General features: G+C 41.6%; 1 protein-coding gene across 4 annotated transcripts in view; it reads right to left on the bottom strand.

Annotated features, from left to right (window-relative positions):
* The window catches only part of LOC121303609 (protein crumbs homolog 2-like), a 96,869-nt gene that overhangs the window by 60,408 nt on the left and 18,705 nt on the right, over positions 1 to 17,756 (bottom strand). For 3 of the 4 annotated variants that reach the window (XM_041234398.1, XM_041234396.1, XM_041234397.1), the window contains exons 2-6: positions 12,573 to 13,226; positions 6,652 to 6,847; positions 6,112 to 6,251; positions 4,417 to 4,599; positions 1,284 to 1,397 (exon numbers count right to left, since the gene is read on the bottom strand). In XM_041234398.1, coding sequence (XP_041090332.1) covers positions 1,284 to 1,397; positions 4,417 to 4,599; positions 6,112 to 6,251; positions 6,652 to 6,847; positions 12,573 to 13,226 — 1,287 coding nt within the window. The remainder of the gene's footprint in view (positions 1 to 1,283; positions 1,398 to 4,416; positions 4,600 to 6,111; positions 6,252 to 6,651; positions 6,848 to 12,572; positions 13,227 to 17,756) is intronic. The other variant, XM_041234399.1, reaches the window with a different exon arrangement.

The following is a 17,756-nucleotide window of genomic DNA, read 5'->3' as shown; positions in this document are numbered from 1 at the left end:
ATTAAATTAACAGCAGTACATTTTCAGTAGGCATACTGTTTATTTAGCACTTTCTTTTTTCATTCAGAAAATATAAAATAACTATGCCATTGCTGTGTAATCTAGTATAACTAGATTTAAACATTTTACAAATTCCACTTTTATACACTAGATGGCGCTCAACAATTGTCTAAACCTTATAAACAGATATTCAGAAAACATTACTCACTGCAGCCTCAAAATGAACCATGCCTGTCTGTTTTTACTATGGTGTTACACAGTAAACCTTTCTAAAGGATGATGAACTAACAAAGCAAAAAGTGCTCTATTAAAGTCTAGTGCCACGGTACTCACTCCTGGCTCTCAGTCCATTCCAATCCAAGACCTTTTCACCATTAAGGCACCCATCTGCAGTTTCACTTGTATTCTGTTACATTACCTCTCTAATAAGACCAATATGCCATAAACTACTAACAAACCTCTGAAAATGTGAATGCAATATAACATAACTCATTTGCACATTTGATTAACACAAAAAAGATAAAAAAAATATTGCAGATTAAAACCAAAACCTAAAACAGTCAATTATTAGAATATATATATATATATATATATATATATATATATATATATATATATATATATATATATACACACACACACACCGAGCATCAAAAGAAACTCATCTCTATTATAACACATTTATTTAAAAAAAAAGGTATATAAATGGACATTGACAAAATGTTTTTGATTTCTTTTTAATCACTCGATCATTCATCCTTGACCATGACACGCTTGAGTGACTGTGACTGAAGCATGTGCACTTAATCACCTAACTAGTGATACAGTTGATTAGACACTGGATATAGAGCGATTTCAGCCGCTGAATTGCAAGCCTGAATAAAAGCAATAAAGAAAATCACTGAAAGAAAAAAACATTATGCCACGTCTGTCAAGAGAGCAGTGCCTTCGTGCGATCAGCATGTTGGAGGCTGGACTAGGGCAGCGTACTGTGACGCGTCGTCTTGGGTGCTCACAGCCAGCAATTTCAAACCTTGCGAGACGATATAACCAGACACACTCTGCCAACGACAATCAATGAACTGGGAGACCAAGAGTCACAACACCTTCCCACGATCAACAGATCATTTTGCAGCATCTTATTGATGTCAATTGTTAATCAGCACAATAAAAAGTCATTTCACAAAAAGGGTATTAGGAATCAGCTTCATTTGGAGAAGACAGGTTTCAGCCATTTTCCCAGTTAGAGAAGTCAGTTGTACATTAAAAACAAGAGCCTTTACCTGTAAAGCCAGGTTCACACAGACACTGGTATCCGTTAATGAGATCCTCACAGCTCCCCCTGTTCTGACAAGGCATGGAGGCACACTCATCGATGTTCACAGAGCAGTTCTTCCCTGAGAAGGAAGAGAGCAGGATCAGTACAGGGCAGCGAGCTGAAACCACAGCCCTGCCTGGTCTCAGGTGTATCTGCTGTCCACAGGGCAGCGATCTAAAACCACAACCGTGCCTGCTCTCAGGTGTATCTGCTGTGCACAGGGCAGCGAGCTGAAACCACTGCTCTGTCTGCTGTCAGGTGTATCTGCTGTGCACAGGGCAGCGATCTGAAACCACTGCCCTGCCCGCTCTCAGGTGTATCTGCTGTGCACAGGGCAGCGAGCTGAAACCACAACCCTGCCTGATCTCAGGTGTATCTGCTGTGCACAGGGCAGCGATCTGAAACCACGACCCTGCCTGATCTCAGGTGTATCTGCTGTGCACAGGGCAGCGATCTGAAACCACTGCCCTGCCCGCTCTCAGGTGTATCTGCTGTGCACAGGGCAGCGATCTGAAACCACTGCCCTGCCCGCTCTCAGGTGTATCTGCTGTGCACAGGGCAGCGAGCTGAAACCACAACCCTGCCTGATCTCAGGTGTATCTGCTGTGCACAGGGCAGCGATCTGAAACCACTGCCCTGCCCGCTCTCAGGTGTATCTGCTGTGCACAGGGCAGCGATCTGAAACCACAACCCTGCCTGCTCTCAGGTGTATCTGCTGTGCACAGGGCAGCGATCTGAAACCACTGCCCTGCCCGCTCTCAGGTGTATCTGCTGTGCACAGGGCAGCGAGCTGAAACCACTGCCCTGCCCGCTCTCAGGTGTATCTGCTGTGCACAGGGCAGCGAGCTGAAACCACTGCCCTGCCTGCTCTCAGGCGTATCCACTGTGCTGCACTGAAGAAGCGAGCTGAAACATCAAATCTCGATAGAGTTTGCCAGAAGGCATGTGGGAGACTCTGAGACCAAGTGGAAGAAGATTCTATGGTCTGATGAAACCAAAATAGAGCTTTTTGGCCTCAACACTAAGCTCTATGTTCGGCACAAGCTTAACACCGCACACCATCCTGAGAACACCATCCCTACCGTGAAGCATGGTGGTGGCAGCATCATACTATGGGGAAAAGCTTGTGAAGATAGAGGGCAAAATGGATGCAGCAAAGTACAGAGAAATCCTGGAGGAAAACCTGCTGAAGTCTACAAGAGACCTGGGACTTGGGAGAAGATTCATCTTCCAGCAGGACAATGACCCCAAACATACAGCCAAAGCCACACTGGAGTGGCTTAAAAAAATTTGAGTGTCCAGATGTGCAAAGCTGGTACAGACTTATCCAAATAGACTCATGGCTGTAATTGCTGCCAAAGGTGCCTCTACCAAATATTGACTGAAGGTGGTGAATACGTATGCAATCAATTATTTTCTGTTTTGTATTTGTAATTAATTTAGAACAATTTGTAGATTTTATTTTTCACTTTGACATTATGGACTTTTTTTTTGTGTTGATCAGTGGCAAAAACTCCTAATTAAATCCATTTTGATTCCATGTTGTAACACAATAAAATGGGGAAAAGTCCAAGGGGGTGAATACTTTTGAGAACCACTGTATGTGGTTGATAGAATCCAGGGGGGGTTCTCTGGTGCTGTAAAATGCTCTAAAAAAGCATCTGTCTGTGTAAAAGTGAAACTTGAATTTCTGTCGAGTGTTTTGAATTCATGGCTGAATTGACTTATCAAATCTGAGCTTCTGATTTCACTAATAATTTGAAGTTTCTTGCTTTCCTGTCATGTTTTGAGGATTGATATCTACTCAACAACCTAAGACAGTGAATGCCCCCTTTACCAAGCTCTTTTCTTAGGTTTTTTTTTTTGGAGTGGAATTATTTTAGCCCACACCTTTTTTGATACAAAATTAGTAACACTTGCTATAGGTGGCTCAAACTGTTTTTTTTTTTTTTTTTTTTTTTTTTTTTTTTTTAGATATTGACTGTCACCTAAATGGTTAATTTGCTCTGCAAACAGCACCCTGACATGAATTGTGTAATCTAGAAAAGCAGCATCTCCCTTCTGCAAGTTTCAGTCACAATGGACAGGTCTGACAAACTACAAGGCACTCGGTTGGCAGCTGCTTCAGTGTCCCAGAGAAATTCCTAAAGTTTCAGTGTCCCAGAGAAATTCCTGAAGAAATGAAAGACATTACCCACAGAGCAGTGCTGGCACATCACATGACCCAGAGCAAGTTAACAAGAAGTAACTTTACTTACAACCCCTTTACCTTCTAGTGATGCTTGCAGTCATTCTGAGGGCCTTTATGACTGTTATTCAATACTGTGTCTGTTCAGGTGCCTTCACAGAGTTCAGGACCTACAATACATTTATGTAACTCAGGCTTGATGAGATAAAGGGCCTTTGCAGAAGAGCTCGCCCCATCTACTGATCTGTCACTTTGGAATGGGTTTATAGAAGAGCTCTCCTTGTCTAGTGATCTGTCACTTTGGAAGGGGTTTCCTTTTGTTTTGATAACAATACCCAGCAGTGCACTAGATGGTGCTGGTTCTTGCTAATACAAAGAGACTTTGGCTAATCTAGCCTAAATTACATATGTCTATGGCAGGTAACTAGAACTGAAGAACAGTTCCTGAACTCAAAACACTGCAACACAGCTAATATAAACACACACACACGTACATGCACACGCACACACACTCACACACACACACACACACACACACACACACACACACACACACACACACATGCACTGACACACACACACTGACACACACACACACACACACACACACGCACTGACACACACACACACTGACACACACACACACGCACAAACACATGCACTGACACACACACACGCACATGCACACACACTGATGCACACACATACAGTCACACACACGCACATGCACATGCACTGATACACACACACACACACACACACGCACATGCACACGCACTGACGCACACACATACAGTCACACACACACTAGTTGAATAATTGAAGTAAGAACCACTCAGAATGTTTACCACATCATATAGAAAGCTGTTTCCTGACCTATTGACAGTGCTATGACAGCTGGGAGTCTCACCTGTAAAGCCTGGCTGGCAGTGACACAGGTATCCTGCTGCTGTCCTGTAGCTGAACTCCTGTTCGAACTCCGCCAGCTCCCCGTAATAGATCTGTTTGGAGCGCTCGTAGCACAGAGCACCGTTCTGACAGGGCTGCTCTTCACACTCATCAATATCCAGCTCACAGTGGTGCCCTTCAAAGCCTGGACACATGAGAAACAGTACAAAATTAGAGCTAACATTCCCACTCTGATACATAAGAACATAAGAACATAAGAAAGTTTACAAACGAGAGGAGGTCATTCGGCCCATCTTGCTCGTTTGGTTGTTAGTAGCTTATTGATCCCAAAATCTCATCAAGCAGCTTCTTGAAGGATCCCAGGGTGTCAGCATCAACAACATTACTGGGGAGTTGATTCCAGACCCTCACAATTCTCTGTGTAAAAAAGTGTCTCCTATTTTCTGTTCTGAATGCCCCTTTTTCTAAACTCCATTTGTGACCCCTGGTCCTTGTTTCTTTTTTCAGGCTGAAAAAGTCCCTTGGGTCGACACTGTCAATACCTTTTAGAATTTTGAATGCTTGAATTAGGTCGCCACGTAGTCTTCTTTGTTCAAGACTGAACAGATTCAATTCTTTTAGCCTGTCTGCATATGACATGCCTTTTAAGCCCGGAATAATTCTGGTCGCTCTTCTTTGCACTCTTTCTAGAGCAGCAATATCTTTTTTATAGCGAGGTGACCAGAACTGAACACAATATTCAAGATGAGGTCTTACTAGTGCATTGTACAGTTTTAACATTACTTCCCTTGATTTAAATTCAACACTTTTCACAATGTATCCGAGCATCTTGTTAGCCTTTTTTATAGCTTCCCCACATTGTCTAGATGAAGACATTTCTGAGTCAACAAAAACTCCTAGGTCTTTTTCATAGATTCCTTCTCCAATTTCAATATCTCCCATATGATATTTATAATGTACATTTTTATTTCCTGCGTGCAGTACCTTACACTTTTCTCTATTAAATGTCATTTGCCATGTGTCTGCCCAGTTCTGAATCTTGTCTAGATCATTTTGAATGACCTTTGCTGCTGCAACAGTGTTTGCCACTCCTCCTACTTTTGTGTTGTCTGCAAATTTAACAAGTTTGCTTACTATACCAGAATCTAAATCATCAACCCAGTAACAGACTAAAGAAAGTCAAAAATAGTGACACTAAAGAATGTCCTAACAAGTTTAATCTAAATTCTAGCGAATGCTGTATTGCGGACAAGGAAACAGGCCAAGATAGAAGCATTTCAGTTTGTTTTTTTAATTTCAGCATAAATGGTACTAGAATGTAAAGATGTTTTAGGCTAATATCAGTTAGGTCTACATCTAAATAGGTCCTAATGTTACTTTTCTAAGGTTCCAGTTCTGTTCTGTAGTTTCCTGCAGCTCAGTGGCTGCTAGCGTGACAGGCTCATTGCTCCAGCACAGCCAGCTGTAGTTCTTGCTAGCGTGTCAGACAGGCTCATCGCTCCAGCACAGGCAGCTGTAGTTCTTGCTAGCGTGTCAGACAGGCTCATCGCTCCAGCACAGCCAGCTGTAGTTCTTGCTAGCGTGTCAGACAGGCTCATCGCTCCAGCACAGCCAGCTGTAGTTCTTGCTAGCGTGTCAGACAGGCTCATCGCTCCAGCACAGCCAGCTGTAGTTCTTGCTAGCATGTCACACTCACCGCTCCAGCACAGGCAGCTGTAGTTCTTGACTCCTTCCACACAGCTGGCATTATTGAAGCACGGATTGGAGTCGCACTCAGGGATATCAATCTCACAGTTCTCTCCTACGAAGCCGGTGTCACTGCAGTTACACACGTACCTGCAAGAAAAATCACAGCAGCTGCCGTTAGAAAAAGCACTTGGGCTCCCCAGTGGTGCATCCAGTAAAGGCGCTCCACGTGGAGTGCAGGATGCCCCCTATAGCCTGGGGTTGCAGGTTTGAATCCAGGCTATGTCATTGCGACTGTGACCAGGGTTGGTGTATTTGATCATGTCTGGGGCTCTGATTGCTGAGCTGTTTGTGCACTATATTTTAAAAACTGCTTGTGATGTTTTAAAACTATTTATTAAATGCTCTTAAATGCAATTTATGTTAATGAGTTGCAACCGGAAAATGGCAAGATCCACAATTTCTTCGCAATCACATGACATGCGATCAGATGGCTTCCAGTTTCGGAGGTGGACTGTCACTTGTTATTCGGCGCTGCTCTCATTCTTACCCATTGACCAGGTCCAGGCAGGCAGCTCCATTGTGGCAGGGCTGGCTGGCACACTCGTCGATGTCCATCTGGCAGTCCAGCCCTTCGAAGCCCTCAGGACAAATGCAGGTGTAGAGGCCCACGTGGTCACTGCAGGTAGCACCGTTCTGACATGGCCCGGACTCACACTCGTCTATCTCCACCTCGCAGTTCACTCCTTTAAAGAACATACCGTTAATCACTGATCTGACATGCCCTGGACTCACACTCGTCTATCTGCACCTCGCAGTTCACTCCTTTAAAGAACAAAGGAATTCTTTCAGGATGTACAGTATGTTGTATATATGGCCCAAAAGTACATATTAAAAAAACAGATCCACTTGACAGATCACCACTTAAATAGAACCTGCTATCTTATGTTAAATAAACTATGTTCCAGAATGTTTCAGTTAGGATGCTGATCCCACCAGATCATTGAAAATAATGTGTTTCTGTACATATGCAAAATACAATGATGTGCCAGAAATTATACTTAAAATTAAATATAGATTTTTAAATAAATAATATCACAATCTGTGCTGTTCATTTTCACACTTAAACCACAAGTGTACAGATGTGCAGCTAACTGGTGAAGACCTGGATTATTTGTAAATCTTTTCCAATAAAATCCTGTTGGTCACTCAAATATTTATTATGTCTGGCGGATATCTGTCCTTATAACTTATAAAAGATTCCCACAGTAGCCCCGTCATTGCATTACGGCAAAAACGATTACCAACGGCAGACAGAAAGCGGGTATGCTGGCTGCACAGCCAGGCATTATCAGAGTGTTAAAACACTGCAGGCCAACACATTTCTAAACACTCAGAACAAACCCCTGGCATTGAAGCCACTGGATAAGCTAAAGGTCACTGCCATCACAAGTACTGCCTGTGTGGAATTTCTAACAGGCAAAAGAACTAACAAATATTCCCCTGGTGCCCTGGGAGTTCAGATCATGACCCCTTGATAAAGCCAGGGTTAGGTACTTGAGATATATAGCTCAGAGAATGCATTACCACTGCACCTCCCCCCCCTCTTATGATAACAGTGAAAGCGTTTGAAATACCAGACAGTCATTGCAGTGAGCCCAGGGAGGGGGGTACCAGTGCATATCTAGCACCGCTGGCTCCGGCTCACTAAATCACGATCACTTGAGAAGCAACGCATTAAAAGGATGCTTCTTTCAACACAGTAGGTTGAGTCATGGCTCTGGATTCCAACTTTGAAGGTGCTGGTCTGATTTTTAAGAAGTACAATGAAGTTATGGGTTCACAGTCTGTTTAATTGTACTACAGCCTTTTCACTCACCAGGGTTAAGACATCTTTACATTATCAAAAAGGTGCAGGATGTATTTACAGCATTGGTTCTTATTTAAACAGTGTATGTTTGAATATATACCTAATGTGATTCCCTATCACTGCTTGCAACCAATTTAAAACTCTTGTACCCGCCTATCACTGTCTTGACCTTTCTGCTCCCTCCTAACTCCAGACTATCATTTTTCCCTACACCCCCTCTCGCCCCCTCCACTGGCAGATTAGCTGTACACCCCTCCTCTACTCCCAGAGCCCGCTCCTTCTCCACCCTTGCCCCGGCATGATTCTCCATTGTCACCCCCCACCTTACTCGATGAGTCAGGCGTGGTGGACCTTCCCTTGAGGAGTTGTGTGTGGACAAGTCTGTCGGCACACCTGTAAATTTGGACTCTTGACTATAGGTGGATATACCTGATATAATCAGACCCCCCTGGGGAAGTCCATTCAAATAGAATAGACATTATACTATAAAACATTGGTGACATTCAGCGGGAACCTATAATAATTCATAATCAATAAACGATTATTAAATAAAAATAATAATAATATAATAATAATAATAATAATAATAATAATAATAATAATAATAATAATAATAATAATAATCTGTAAAGAAAGTATCACGATTCATCGACACACAATGCATTTCTATACCATGGCATGGTCTTGTTATGACCTATAGCAGTAGAACTATTTAATTCTGTTATACAGGTACTAAAAAAAACATATCACAGAGCCTCATCACTAACTAGTGGGGCTGACTGGCTGCCGCTCAGAGCTGGGGAGTGACAGGTGAGAACCCAGGAGAGCAGAGCTGCTTCCATACAGCAGGGGGCACTGTGGAGTAAAGACACAGGGAGAGAGAATGAGCTACACTGCACACTGGGATATACAGTGCTGTTTCTCACTGCTGACACCTTCGTTTCAATGTTATTCAGCATGCAGCCAATCTGGATTCTGATTAACACTTGGGTGCAAACACCATAGTTCTTGGTAGAGATATCCAGTTCTAAAACTATCTAATCTTTGTTTTAAAGTACCACAGCAAAAAACTAACAATACTGAAGAAGCATTGCAGCACTACATAATGTTTTCTTCGTGTTTCTGATGAACCGAATGAAAAACAAAAAAAATATGAGTTAAAAAAATATAAATTATACTATTAATAAAAAGACTGCTTAAATATATAATATGGTTAAAATATGGTGGCATGTGCTTGGATAGCAATGAAGGAGAATTGACTCGGCTACACTAGAACTGCAATGATTGAGGATTGAGTCGGCTACACTAGGATAGCAATGATTGAGGATTGACTCGGCTACACTAGGATAGCAATGATTGAGGATTGAGTCGGCTACACTAGAACTGCAATGATTGAGGATTGAGTCGGCTACACTAGGATAGCAATGATTGAGGATTGAGTCGGCTACACTAGGATAGCAATGATTGAGGATTGAGTCGGCTACACTAGGATAGTAATGATTGAGGATTGAGTCGGCTACACTAGAACTGCAATGATTTAGGATTGAATCGGCTACACTAGGATAGCAGTGATTGAGGATTGAGTCGGCTACACTAGGATAGCAATGATTGAGGATTGAGTCGGCTACACTAGAACTGCAATGATTGAGGATTGAGTCGGCTACACTAGGACAGCAATGATTGAGGATTGAGTCGGCTACACTAGGACTGCAATGATTGAGGATTGAGTCGGCTACACTAGGACTGCAATGATTGAGGATTGAGCCGGCTACACTAGGATAGCAATGATTGAGGATTGAGTCGGCTACACTAGGATAGCAATGATTGAGGATTGAGTCGGCTACACTAGGATAGCAATGATTGAGGATTGAGCCGGCTACACTAGGATAGCAATGATTGAGGATTGAGTCGGCTACACTAGGATAGCAGTGATTGAGGATTGAGTCGGCTACACTAGGATAGCAATGATTGAGGATTGAGCCGGCTACACTAGGATAGCAATGATTGAGGATTGAGTCGGCTACACTAGGACTGCAATGATTGAGGATTGAGCAGGCTACACTAGGATAGCAGTGATTGAGGATTGAGTCGGCTACACTAGGATAACGATGATTGAGGATTGACTCGGCTACACTAGGATAGCAGTGATTGAGGATTGAGTCGGCTACACTAGGATAGCAATGATTGAGGATTGAGTCGGCTACACTAGAACTGCAATGATTGAGGATTGAGTCGGCTACACTAGGATAGCAATGATTGGGGATTGAGCCGGCTGCACTAGGATAGCAGTGATTGAGGATTGAGTCGGCTACACTAGGATAATGATGATTGAGGATTGAGTCGGCTACACTAGGATAGCAATGATTGAGGATTGAGTCGGCTACACTAGAACTGCAATGATTGAGGATTGAGTCGGCTACACTAGAACTGCAATGATTGAGGATTGAGTCGGCTACACTAGGACTGCAATGATTGAGGATTGAGTCGGCTACACTAGGACTGCAATGATTGAGGATTGAGCCGGCTACACTAGGATAGCAATGATTGAGGATTGAGCTGGCTACACTAGGATAGCAATGATTGAGGATTGAGCTGGCTACACTAGGATAGCAATGATTGAGGATTGAGCCGGCTACACTAGGATAGCAATGATTGAGGATTGAGTCGGCTACACTAGGATAGCAGTGATTGAGGATTGAGTCGGCTACACTAGGATAGCAATGATTGAGGATTGAGCCGGCTACACTAGGATAGCAATGATTGAGGATTGAGTCGGCTACACTAGGACTGCAATGATTGAGGATTGAGCAGGCTACACTAGGATAGCAGTGATTGAGGATTGAGTCAGCTACACTAGGATAGCAATGATTGAGGATTGAGACGGCTACACTAGGATAGCAATGATTGAGGATTGACTCGGCTACACTAGGATAGCAATGATTGAGGATTGAGTCGGCTACACTAGGATTCCAAGGCTAACAGCGGTCCTGAACTGGTTCATGTTCTACTAACAGGTTTAGTGCTTTCTAGGGGTTAAAAATAGCTTCTCAATTAATAAGGTTGTTATCTAAGTATATACGCCCATCCTGTAGATATCAGCCCTGAAAAACATTTCCTGTCAAACGGAAATCGATAGATCACAAAAGCATTTGGATAAAAATCACATTGGAGGGTTTGGTGCATGCAGCTTTGCTAAAATAATACTTCTTGTAGGATACCAACGGTTGAATTTGAACTAGGAGAATAATAAAATACAGCTGTGTACCGAATATGGAGCCAGTATCTCAAAGTGTATGGTGTTTATCATCTGGTAACCAAAGTCACTTGACCGCAATGTGGTCACCATCATAGGTCTTGACAATAAGGGAATGGTCAGTGTATAATGCATGAACCCAGAAGCTATTGCACTAATTGAGACAGCGCCACTATAGTTAGGGTTGAGTAGGCAGTTTAATGTTAAACCCCAATTTCTGTACTTTAATAACTTTGACCCCGTTCAATGGATCTGCATGAAAAATGTGGCTGCGTGGTCCTTTGGTCTTGATGTGGGTCATTTCATTCTGCTCGGATATGCGGATTCCGAAATCCAGATAGTGAAGCATTTTCTTTTGTTTTTTGCTGTTTTTTTTTTTTTTTTTGCAGTCTCTAGTTCCAAAATGGTTTGTTGAATGTAACTGAAGAGATACGTGTGCTTCCTGTAGCTGGCTGAAACAAACATCAAAATAGGTAAGTGAATTACAGTTAAATTGATAGATTAAATTGTTGATTGCTAATGTAACCAGACTGCACTTAAAAATTGTCTTGCAGTTTGATGTTAGATCTCGAAAAAGGAATTGGCCACACGGCAAAATATCCTTTTTTGTGAAAACTACCATTCAGAGTAACATGGATGGGGGAATGGAACACTTTAAGAACAGGACACCCATGCAACAGATGTATGACACAATGATACCTGCAAAAATGGAAGTGTATGAGGTACACCGTTATGAAACTGTGTTTACATGGGCGAGTGGAATGTGCCGTGTCGTGCCAGTTTGAGAGGGCAGCACCAACAACACAGATCAACCAAGAGCTTTTCAGTGTCATACTGGATGAGCAACAGAATACAGTTTAATGGGAGGGATGGCATCCCTGTCACAGCTGGGCTGTATACACTGTGCTGTAATACCTGTCTGCTCTGCATTCTCCAGTGTTTTAGGACTGTGTTAGCAGATAGCACACACATGCGTTCTGTAAATATCCATCCTTATGCAGTGCAGATGGACGTCTCTTGTGTTATCTGCAGAGAGTTGCATGTTATTCTCTTAACTGATGATCACTGTCTGTGATTGCTTGTGTTGCCTTGCCCCTTCCACTGCTTGTAAGGGAGTGGGAGGAAATGCAGAGTTAGGGTTAAAAACCTCACTTTCCCTACTTTTGTCATTTTAATATCAACCATAACTGATGCATTAACAATTTTTGACTACGTAATTGTTAAAAAACGTATGCATGTAACAATATATATATATATATATATATATATATATATATATATATATATATATATATATATATATATATATATATATATATGCGGTGTGTGTGTGTGCATGCGTGTTTACCTGTAAACCCCAGGAGGCACGTGCACACATAGTGGTCCTTCTCGTTGATGCAGCTCCCGTTGTTCTTGCAGGGCCAGGAGGCACACTCATTGATGTCAATCTCACAGTTATAGCCCTGGAAGCCAGGCACACAGAAGCAGTGGTACTCATTCACTCCGTCCTTACAGATGGCTCCGTTTCTGCACGGGCTGGGCTGACATTCATTGATATTGGCCTCACAGCGCTCCCCACTGAACCCAGGGGTGCACTCACACAGGTAGCCCTCAGGACGGTCGATGCAGCTCCCATTATTAAGACAGGGCTCAGCGGCACAATTGGTTATGTTAGACTGGCAGTCGTCCCCACACTCAGTCTTGTTCTCTATGCACGGGTTTCTATCACATTCGTTGATATTAATAGTGCAGTTGGTGCCCGTGAAGCCTGTTGGGCAGTTACAATGGTACTCTTCCGTTCCAAGAGTGCTGGTACAGTTCCTGTAGCTGGCGCAGGGCTGCTGTGAACACGGGTCATAGAGCTCCTTACAGTTTCTGCCACTATACTTCAGAGGCTCCGTCGGGCACACACAGTTGTAGTCAAATAAATCGTTCACACATGTTCCGTTGTTTTGACAGGGTGCTGATAAACACATGTCCAGGGTTTCAGTACAGAATATATCTGAAACCAAAAGAGATATGGAAAGGGATTATTATTAGCAAGCATGTCCGTAACATCCACCCTGCTGATAAACACATGTCCAGGGTTTCAGTACAGAATATATCTGAAACCAAAAGAGATATGGAAAGGGATTATTATTAGCAAGCATGTCCGTAACATCCACCCCTATCGCCACAACTGTAAGTTCAAAATCACAGCTATCAGTATGATGAAATGATGTTTATGAAGAGTATGTACTGAATGCTACCCCTGCTTCATACTCTCCACTACCTACCTATCTACTTGCATTCAATTCAAGACCTTTTCTCTTACCTACCTCTCTTCAATGCACTTCCCCTACCTATCTCCAATCCCTCGTGTCTCCCTACACCCCCCCTCGCCCTCTGGATCCTCAGCTATGCATTACTATGTCATTGTAGATATACATTTTGTAATCCTAACTTGTTGCATCCTAGTTCATATTGTATTCTAGTATTAGTATTGCACTAATTGTAAACTACACTGGATTTTAATATTAATCTTGCTTTGTAACCCAGTACTGCCCTGTAACACCTGTACTGTAAGTCACCTTGGATGATTAATAAATAAATAAATAGATAAATAAATAAACAATAGTATAGAATAAGAATAAATGGCAATGAATAGGTGAATGAAAATTGGATAAGTGCTATTTAAGACCTAGGCTTTAGTATCACTGTAAGATACATGTACAATTGTAAGTGTGATGGATGTACAGACAGAGACACCTCTCCATATCCCTGTCAGCAATCACAGGTGTGGCCAGTTAGGTAACTGATGCTAATTGGGGAGTGGCCATGTGTAAAAAAGCCTCCTCAATCAATGAGTAAATAAATACAAAACAAGGAAATGAAGACAATCTGACAATCTCTGAGTTTTTGTTCAGAGTGCGGGCATCCAAAATGCTGACAGTTTATTGATGTCGACACATCTGATTTGTAGAACTTGAGAAGAGGTTTAAATGAAGCACGAGGGTTTATATGGAAGCAGTCTTTGAGAGCCAGACAGTCTGTTTCCATAATCTCCCCTCAGACAGCATTACAAATAGGATTAAACATTATAAATAGGTCAAGACATAAGAGTATATATTTAAACGATAAAGCCCCTCGATAGGGCACGGATAGAGAGGGCTCTATCGCTATTAGAAAAGGATTGATTTCTTTATTTTCTCTTTTAAAAAAAACTATATTTAGCTTGAACTTTAAAACGCTCAAAAAGTGTTTGAAGCAACTGCTCCCCTGTGCTATACAGAGGGGTACACTACAAACCAAACTACACGGAACCCTTTGACTGCAAGACAGTGCCTGTGAAGGCTTTGCTCAGCCGGGATTGTCACAACGACCCGGAGTCTCTGGGAGGCCGGGACATCGGGAGCAACAGCAATAGGGGATGTTGATCCCAATCAGTATAGAGAGGATTTCGTCATGCAGTGGGGTCCTGGAGCGGGACGTCTCGTTTAGTGAGACTAGCACTCACCTTGTGTGGCAAACTTATTTTTAGCTTTGTTTTGTTTTGTTTTCTTTATTAAAGCCGGTGGTACCATCGGTCCTGTGTTATTAAATCTGAGCGCCTGTGCAGCGTGTCAACATCCAATGCTCTGTGTCTGCCTCATTATTACCCAGTGACGATCCACACATATAACACGTTCCCTGTTCAAACAGTAACAGTTAATGACATTTTAGTAATCACGTACCTATGTTTGCTACGCGAATGGTGTACAATTTATATTAAATTGACGATTTTTGGTTGTTTTTTTGTGCAGCTTTTGTATCGGAGACAGTTGCTGATGCACGGTATCGCAGAAGTGAATGGATAAGAGTTTCCCCAATGTGATGATCAACTTGGTGGAAAAGGCTTGGCGTGAAGTGAAAAGCGAGACTTTGCACAAGGCATATCTTAGGACTAGCTTTATTTCCGGGAGATCAGATGCCTCTGTAGACATTGAAAAAAACGCTGACGTTTGTAATGAGTCTACTGAAAAGACAGCTGCAGAGGAGAGGCAACAGCACGGCTGCAGTGGCAGGTGTCAGTAGAGTAGATGATGATGATGAACAGCAAGGCCCAGCACCCGAGGTTGTTTTGAGTTCTTCTGCACTTCAGCACCTCGCTGCAATCTTACTTTCAGCAGCAAGTAGACTGTGAAGTGCTACCGCTTTTCAATAATAAAGAACTGAAGAATACTGAAGAAAATAACTGATTACATAGTCTAATAATATAGTAACTCATTACTGTACACAGCTTATTACATTAAAAAAAAGACAGAGAGAAACCAAGACTGAAGTGCAATGTTAATCAGATTGTCTGGTTGTTGGTTTTATTGTTTTTATTCTTGTTTTCGTTGGCACAGCCATTGTACAGTGTTTAAAAAGTATAATGTATACAATTTGTATATCATTTAGCGAATATAAATTCATAAAATGGTACTTCTTATTACACTGTCCACAGGAGCGTGCTTTATACAAATAATAAACTACAGAATTTTGATTTGTGTTTACTGCGTACTTCGTTTGTAAAGTACTGATTTGTTTAGCAGATTGGCCTGGATGCCACATCACAAATTGCCAGCAGAGCAAATTTTAAGCCAAAGGATTTTGAACATCTAAGCTCCTGAGTAATATAATTCTTGGGTAATGATGTCATACCTAGGTGGCAATGCTATGACAGGGTGCCCAGTGACGCATAGTTCCAACAGTGCCACCTTCTTCCCCTGGAACTACTGTGGCTGTCTGCTAATTTTCATTGCTCTGTGGTGAATGGTTTTCCCCAGTAATATCTAGGAACTGGTCAAGAGACCTTTGTAAAATTGCAAGTCAATGTACATCATACAAAGCTGAATATAAAAGGGCAGCATTGATGCTGATCATGTTACTGAATGCTAGTTTTCAGAAATCATTACTAACTTTGTTTTACATTATGATGTAATCCCCTTACAGAAAGTTTTGGGATGCTGTTTGTTTTACTTGTTAGTTTGACCAATACTTACCAATAGCTTTAAATCTATAAATAAACAGTAAAACTAAGCGCCATACTGGTCAGTAGCACATCACAGTGCATCATTTTTAATGCACAGCATTATGAAATGCACAGAGCATATACAGTATGTGACAATATACAGATCATTGCTTCTTTTCATATCCTTTGGAATAAATTGGCATACTGTATATTTAACTTGTTTTTAATATTAGTTTTTAGGAATAAAATACAGTTTGCTATTTAGGAATCTGTTCATCTGTTTCTAACAGACAGTCTTTGCTTCCCTAATCTCCTTTTTCACAGCATTATAAATAGATTACAAATAGATAAATAGCTCAACACATGGTAAATACATAGATCATTGCATGTTAAATGTGGGGATAGACAGGCTAACATTGGAGATGAAGATGATTTCTGGTTATGAGGTATGGTATGGTTGCTGAAAAAGTAAGTATCCAGATGTGAGTAAATATGAACCTGGGGCTGAATTTAAAAAAGTGACCGCTGAGAATGGAGCACACCCAGGTTCACCACCCAGAACAAAGATCTCTGTAATCATATATATATATATATATATATATATATATATATATATATATATATATATATATATATATATATATATATTGTGACAGCTCATTGTGTGCATTTCCTCTCCCAATCAATTTGGCGTGCTCCACTTCTACTTCTTTGTTAAGCAGCCTGGTACAGGTTAAAGGCTGTGCCCTGGTTTACACTCTTACATTCCAGCTTGTTAAACACCACTTTGTTGATTCCCTGCTTTTCCTCAGCTTCTGCTGATATCTGAGCATAACTGAGGGGAGATGGATGGTGCACTAATATATTCTCCTAATCTCCAGTGACGCGCAGAGAGAGGAGTGTGATGCTGCTGCAGCAGTAGAGCTCTGATAAGGGAGAGATGAAGTCATGGAGTAAAAGAGAACACTCACTGAATATCTCTGATATCACCTAGAAAGTATCTAGATTTAGATCAACAGGGTCTATAATATTTCAAGAATGAATCATCCATTGAGGAAATGACTTCACAGAAATGCAATACGAAGAATGAAACTGCACTTTTAACTGACTTTATTTTAAAAAAAATATTTTTAAACTAGAGCCAAAAACAAGGAAAGAGCAAAGCTCTTGCAACATGAGTAAAACTGTTGTGTGTATGACAGTCCTGGTTTTACAGGTACAATGATATGATTAACTGCTTCAGGGTCTAGGTGGAGGTTTAATTGGTTCAATTAAACAATTTAGAACAGGGTTGGAACAAAGACCAGGAGTGGAAGGGCCTGGTGTAGGGTGACTCTTATTGTATAAAAGATCTTGTGCAGTTCTGTCCTTAAAAAAAAAGTTTGCCACCGTACATTTGCAAGGCAATTCTGCACAGTAATTTTGCAGTTTTCCCAGAGCCCACTTGGCCTTTACCACACAGGACGAATGAACTTATTATAAATCATTAAAACTGATATTGTAGCAAGGAACTACTATTAAAACATAAAAAGTGTGACATCTGCAGGAATTTTGACAAAC

The sequence above is a fragment of the Polyodon spathula genome, chromosome 34 (genome assembly GCF_017654505.1).
Source record: "Polyodon spathula isolate WHYD16114869_AA chromosome 34, ASM1765450v1, whole genome shotgun sequence".
In the NCBI taxonomy this organism is placed as follows: domain Eukaryota; kingdom Metazoa; phylum Chordata; class Actinopteri; order Acipenseriformes; family Polyodontidae; genus Polyodon; species Polyodon spathula.
This window is presented reverse-complemented; position numbering and strand designations above follow the sequence as displayed.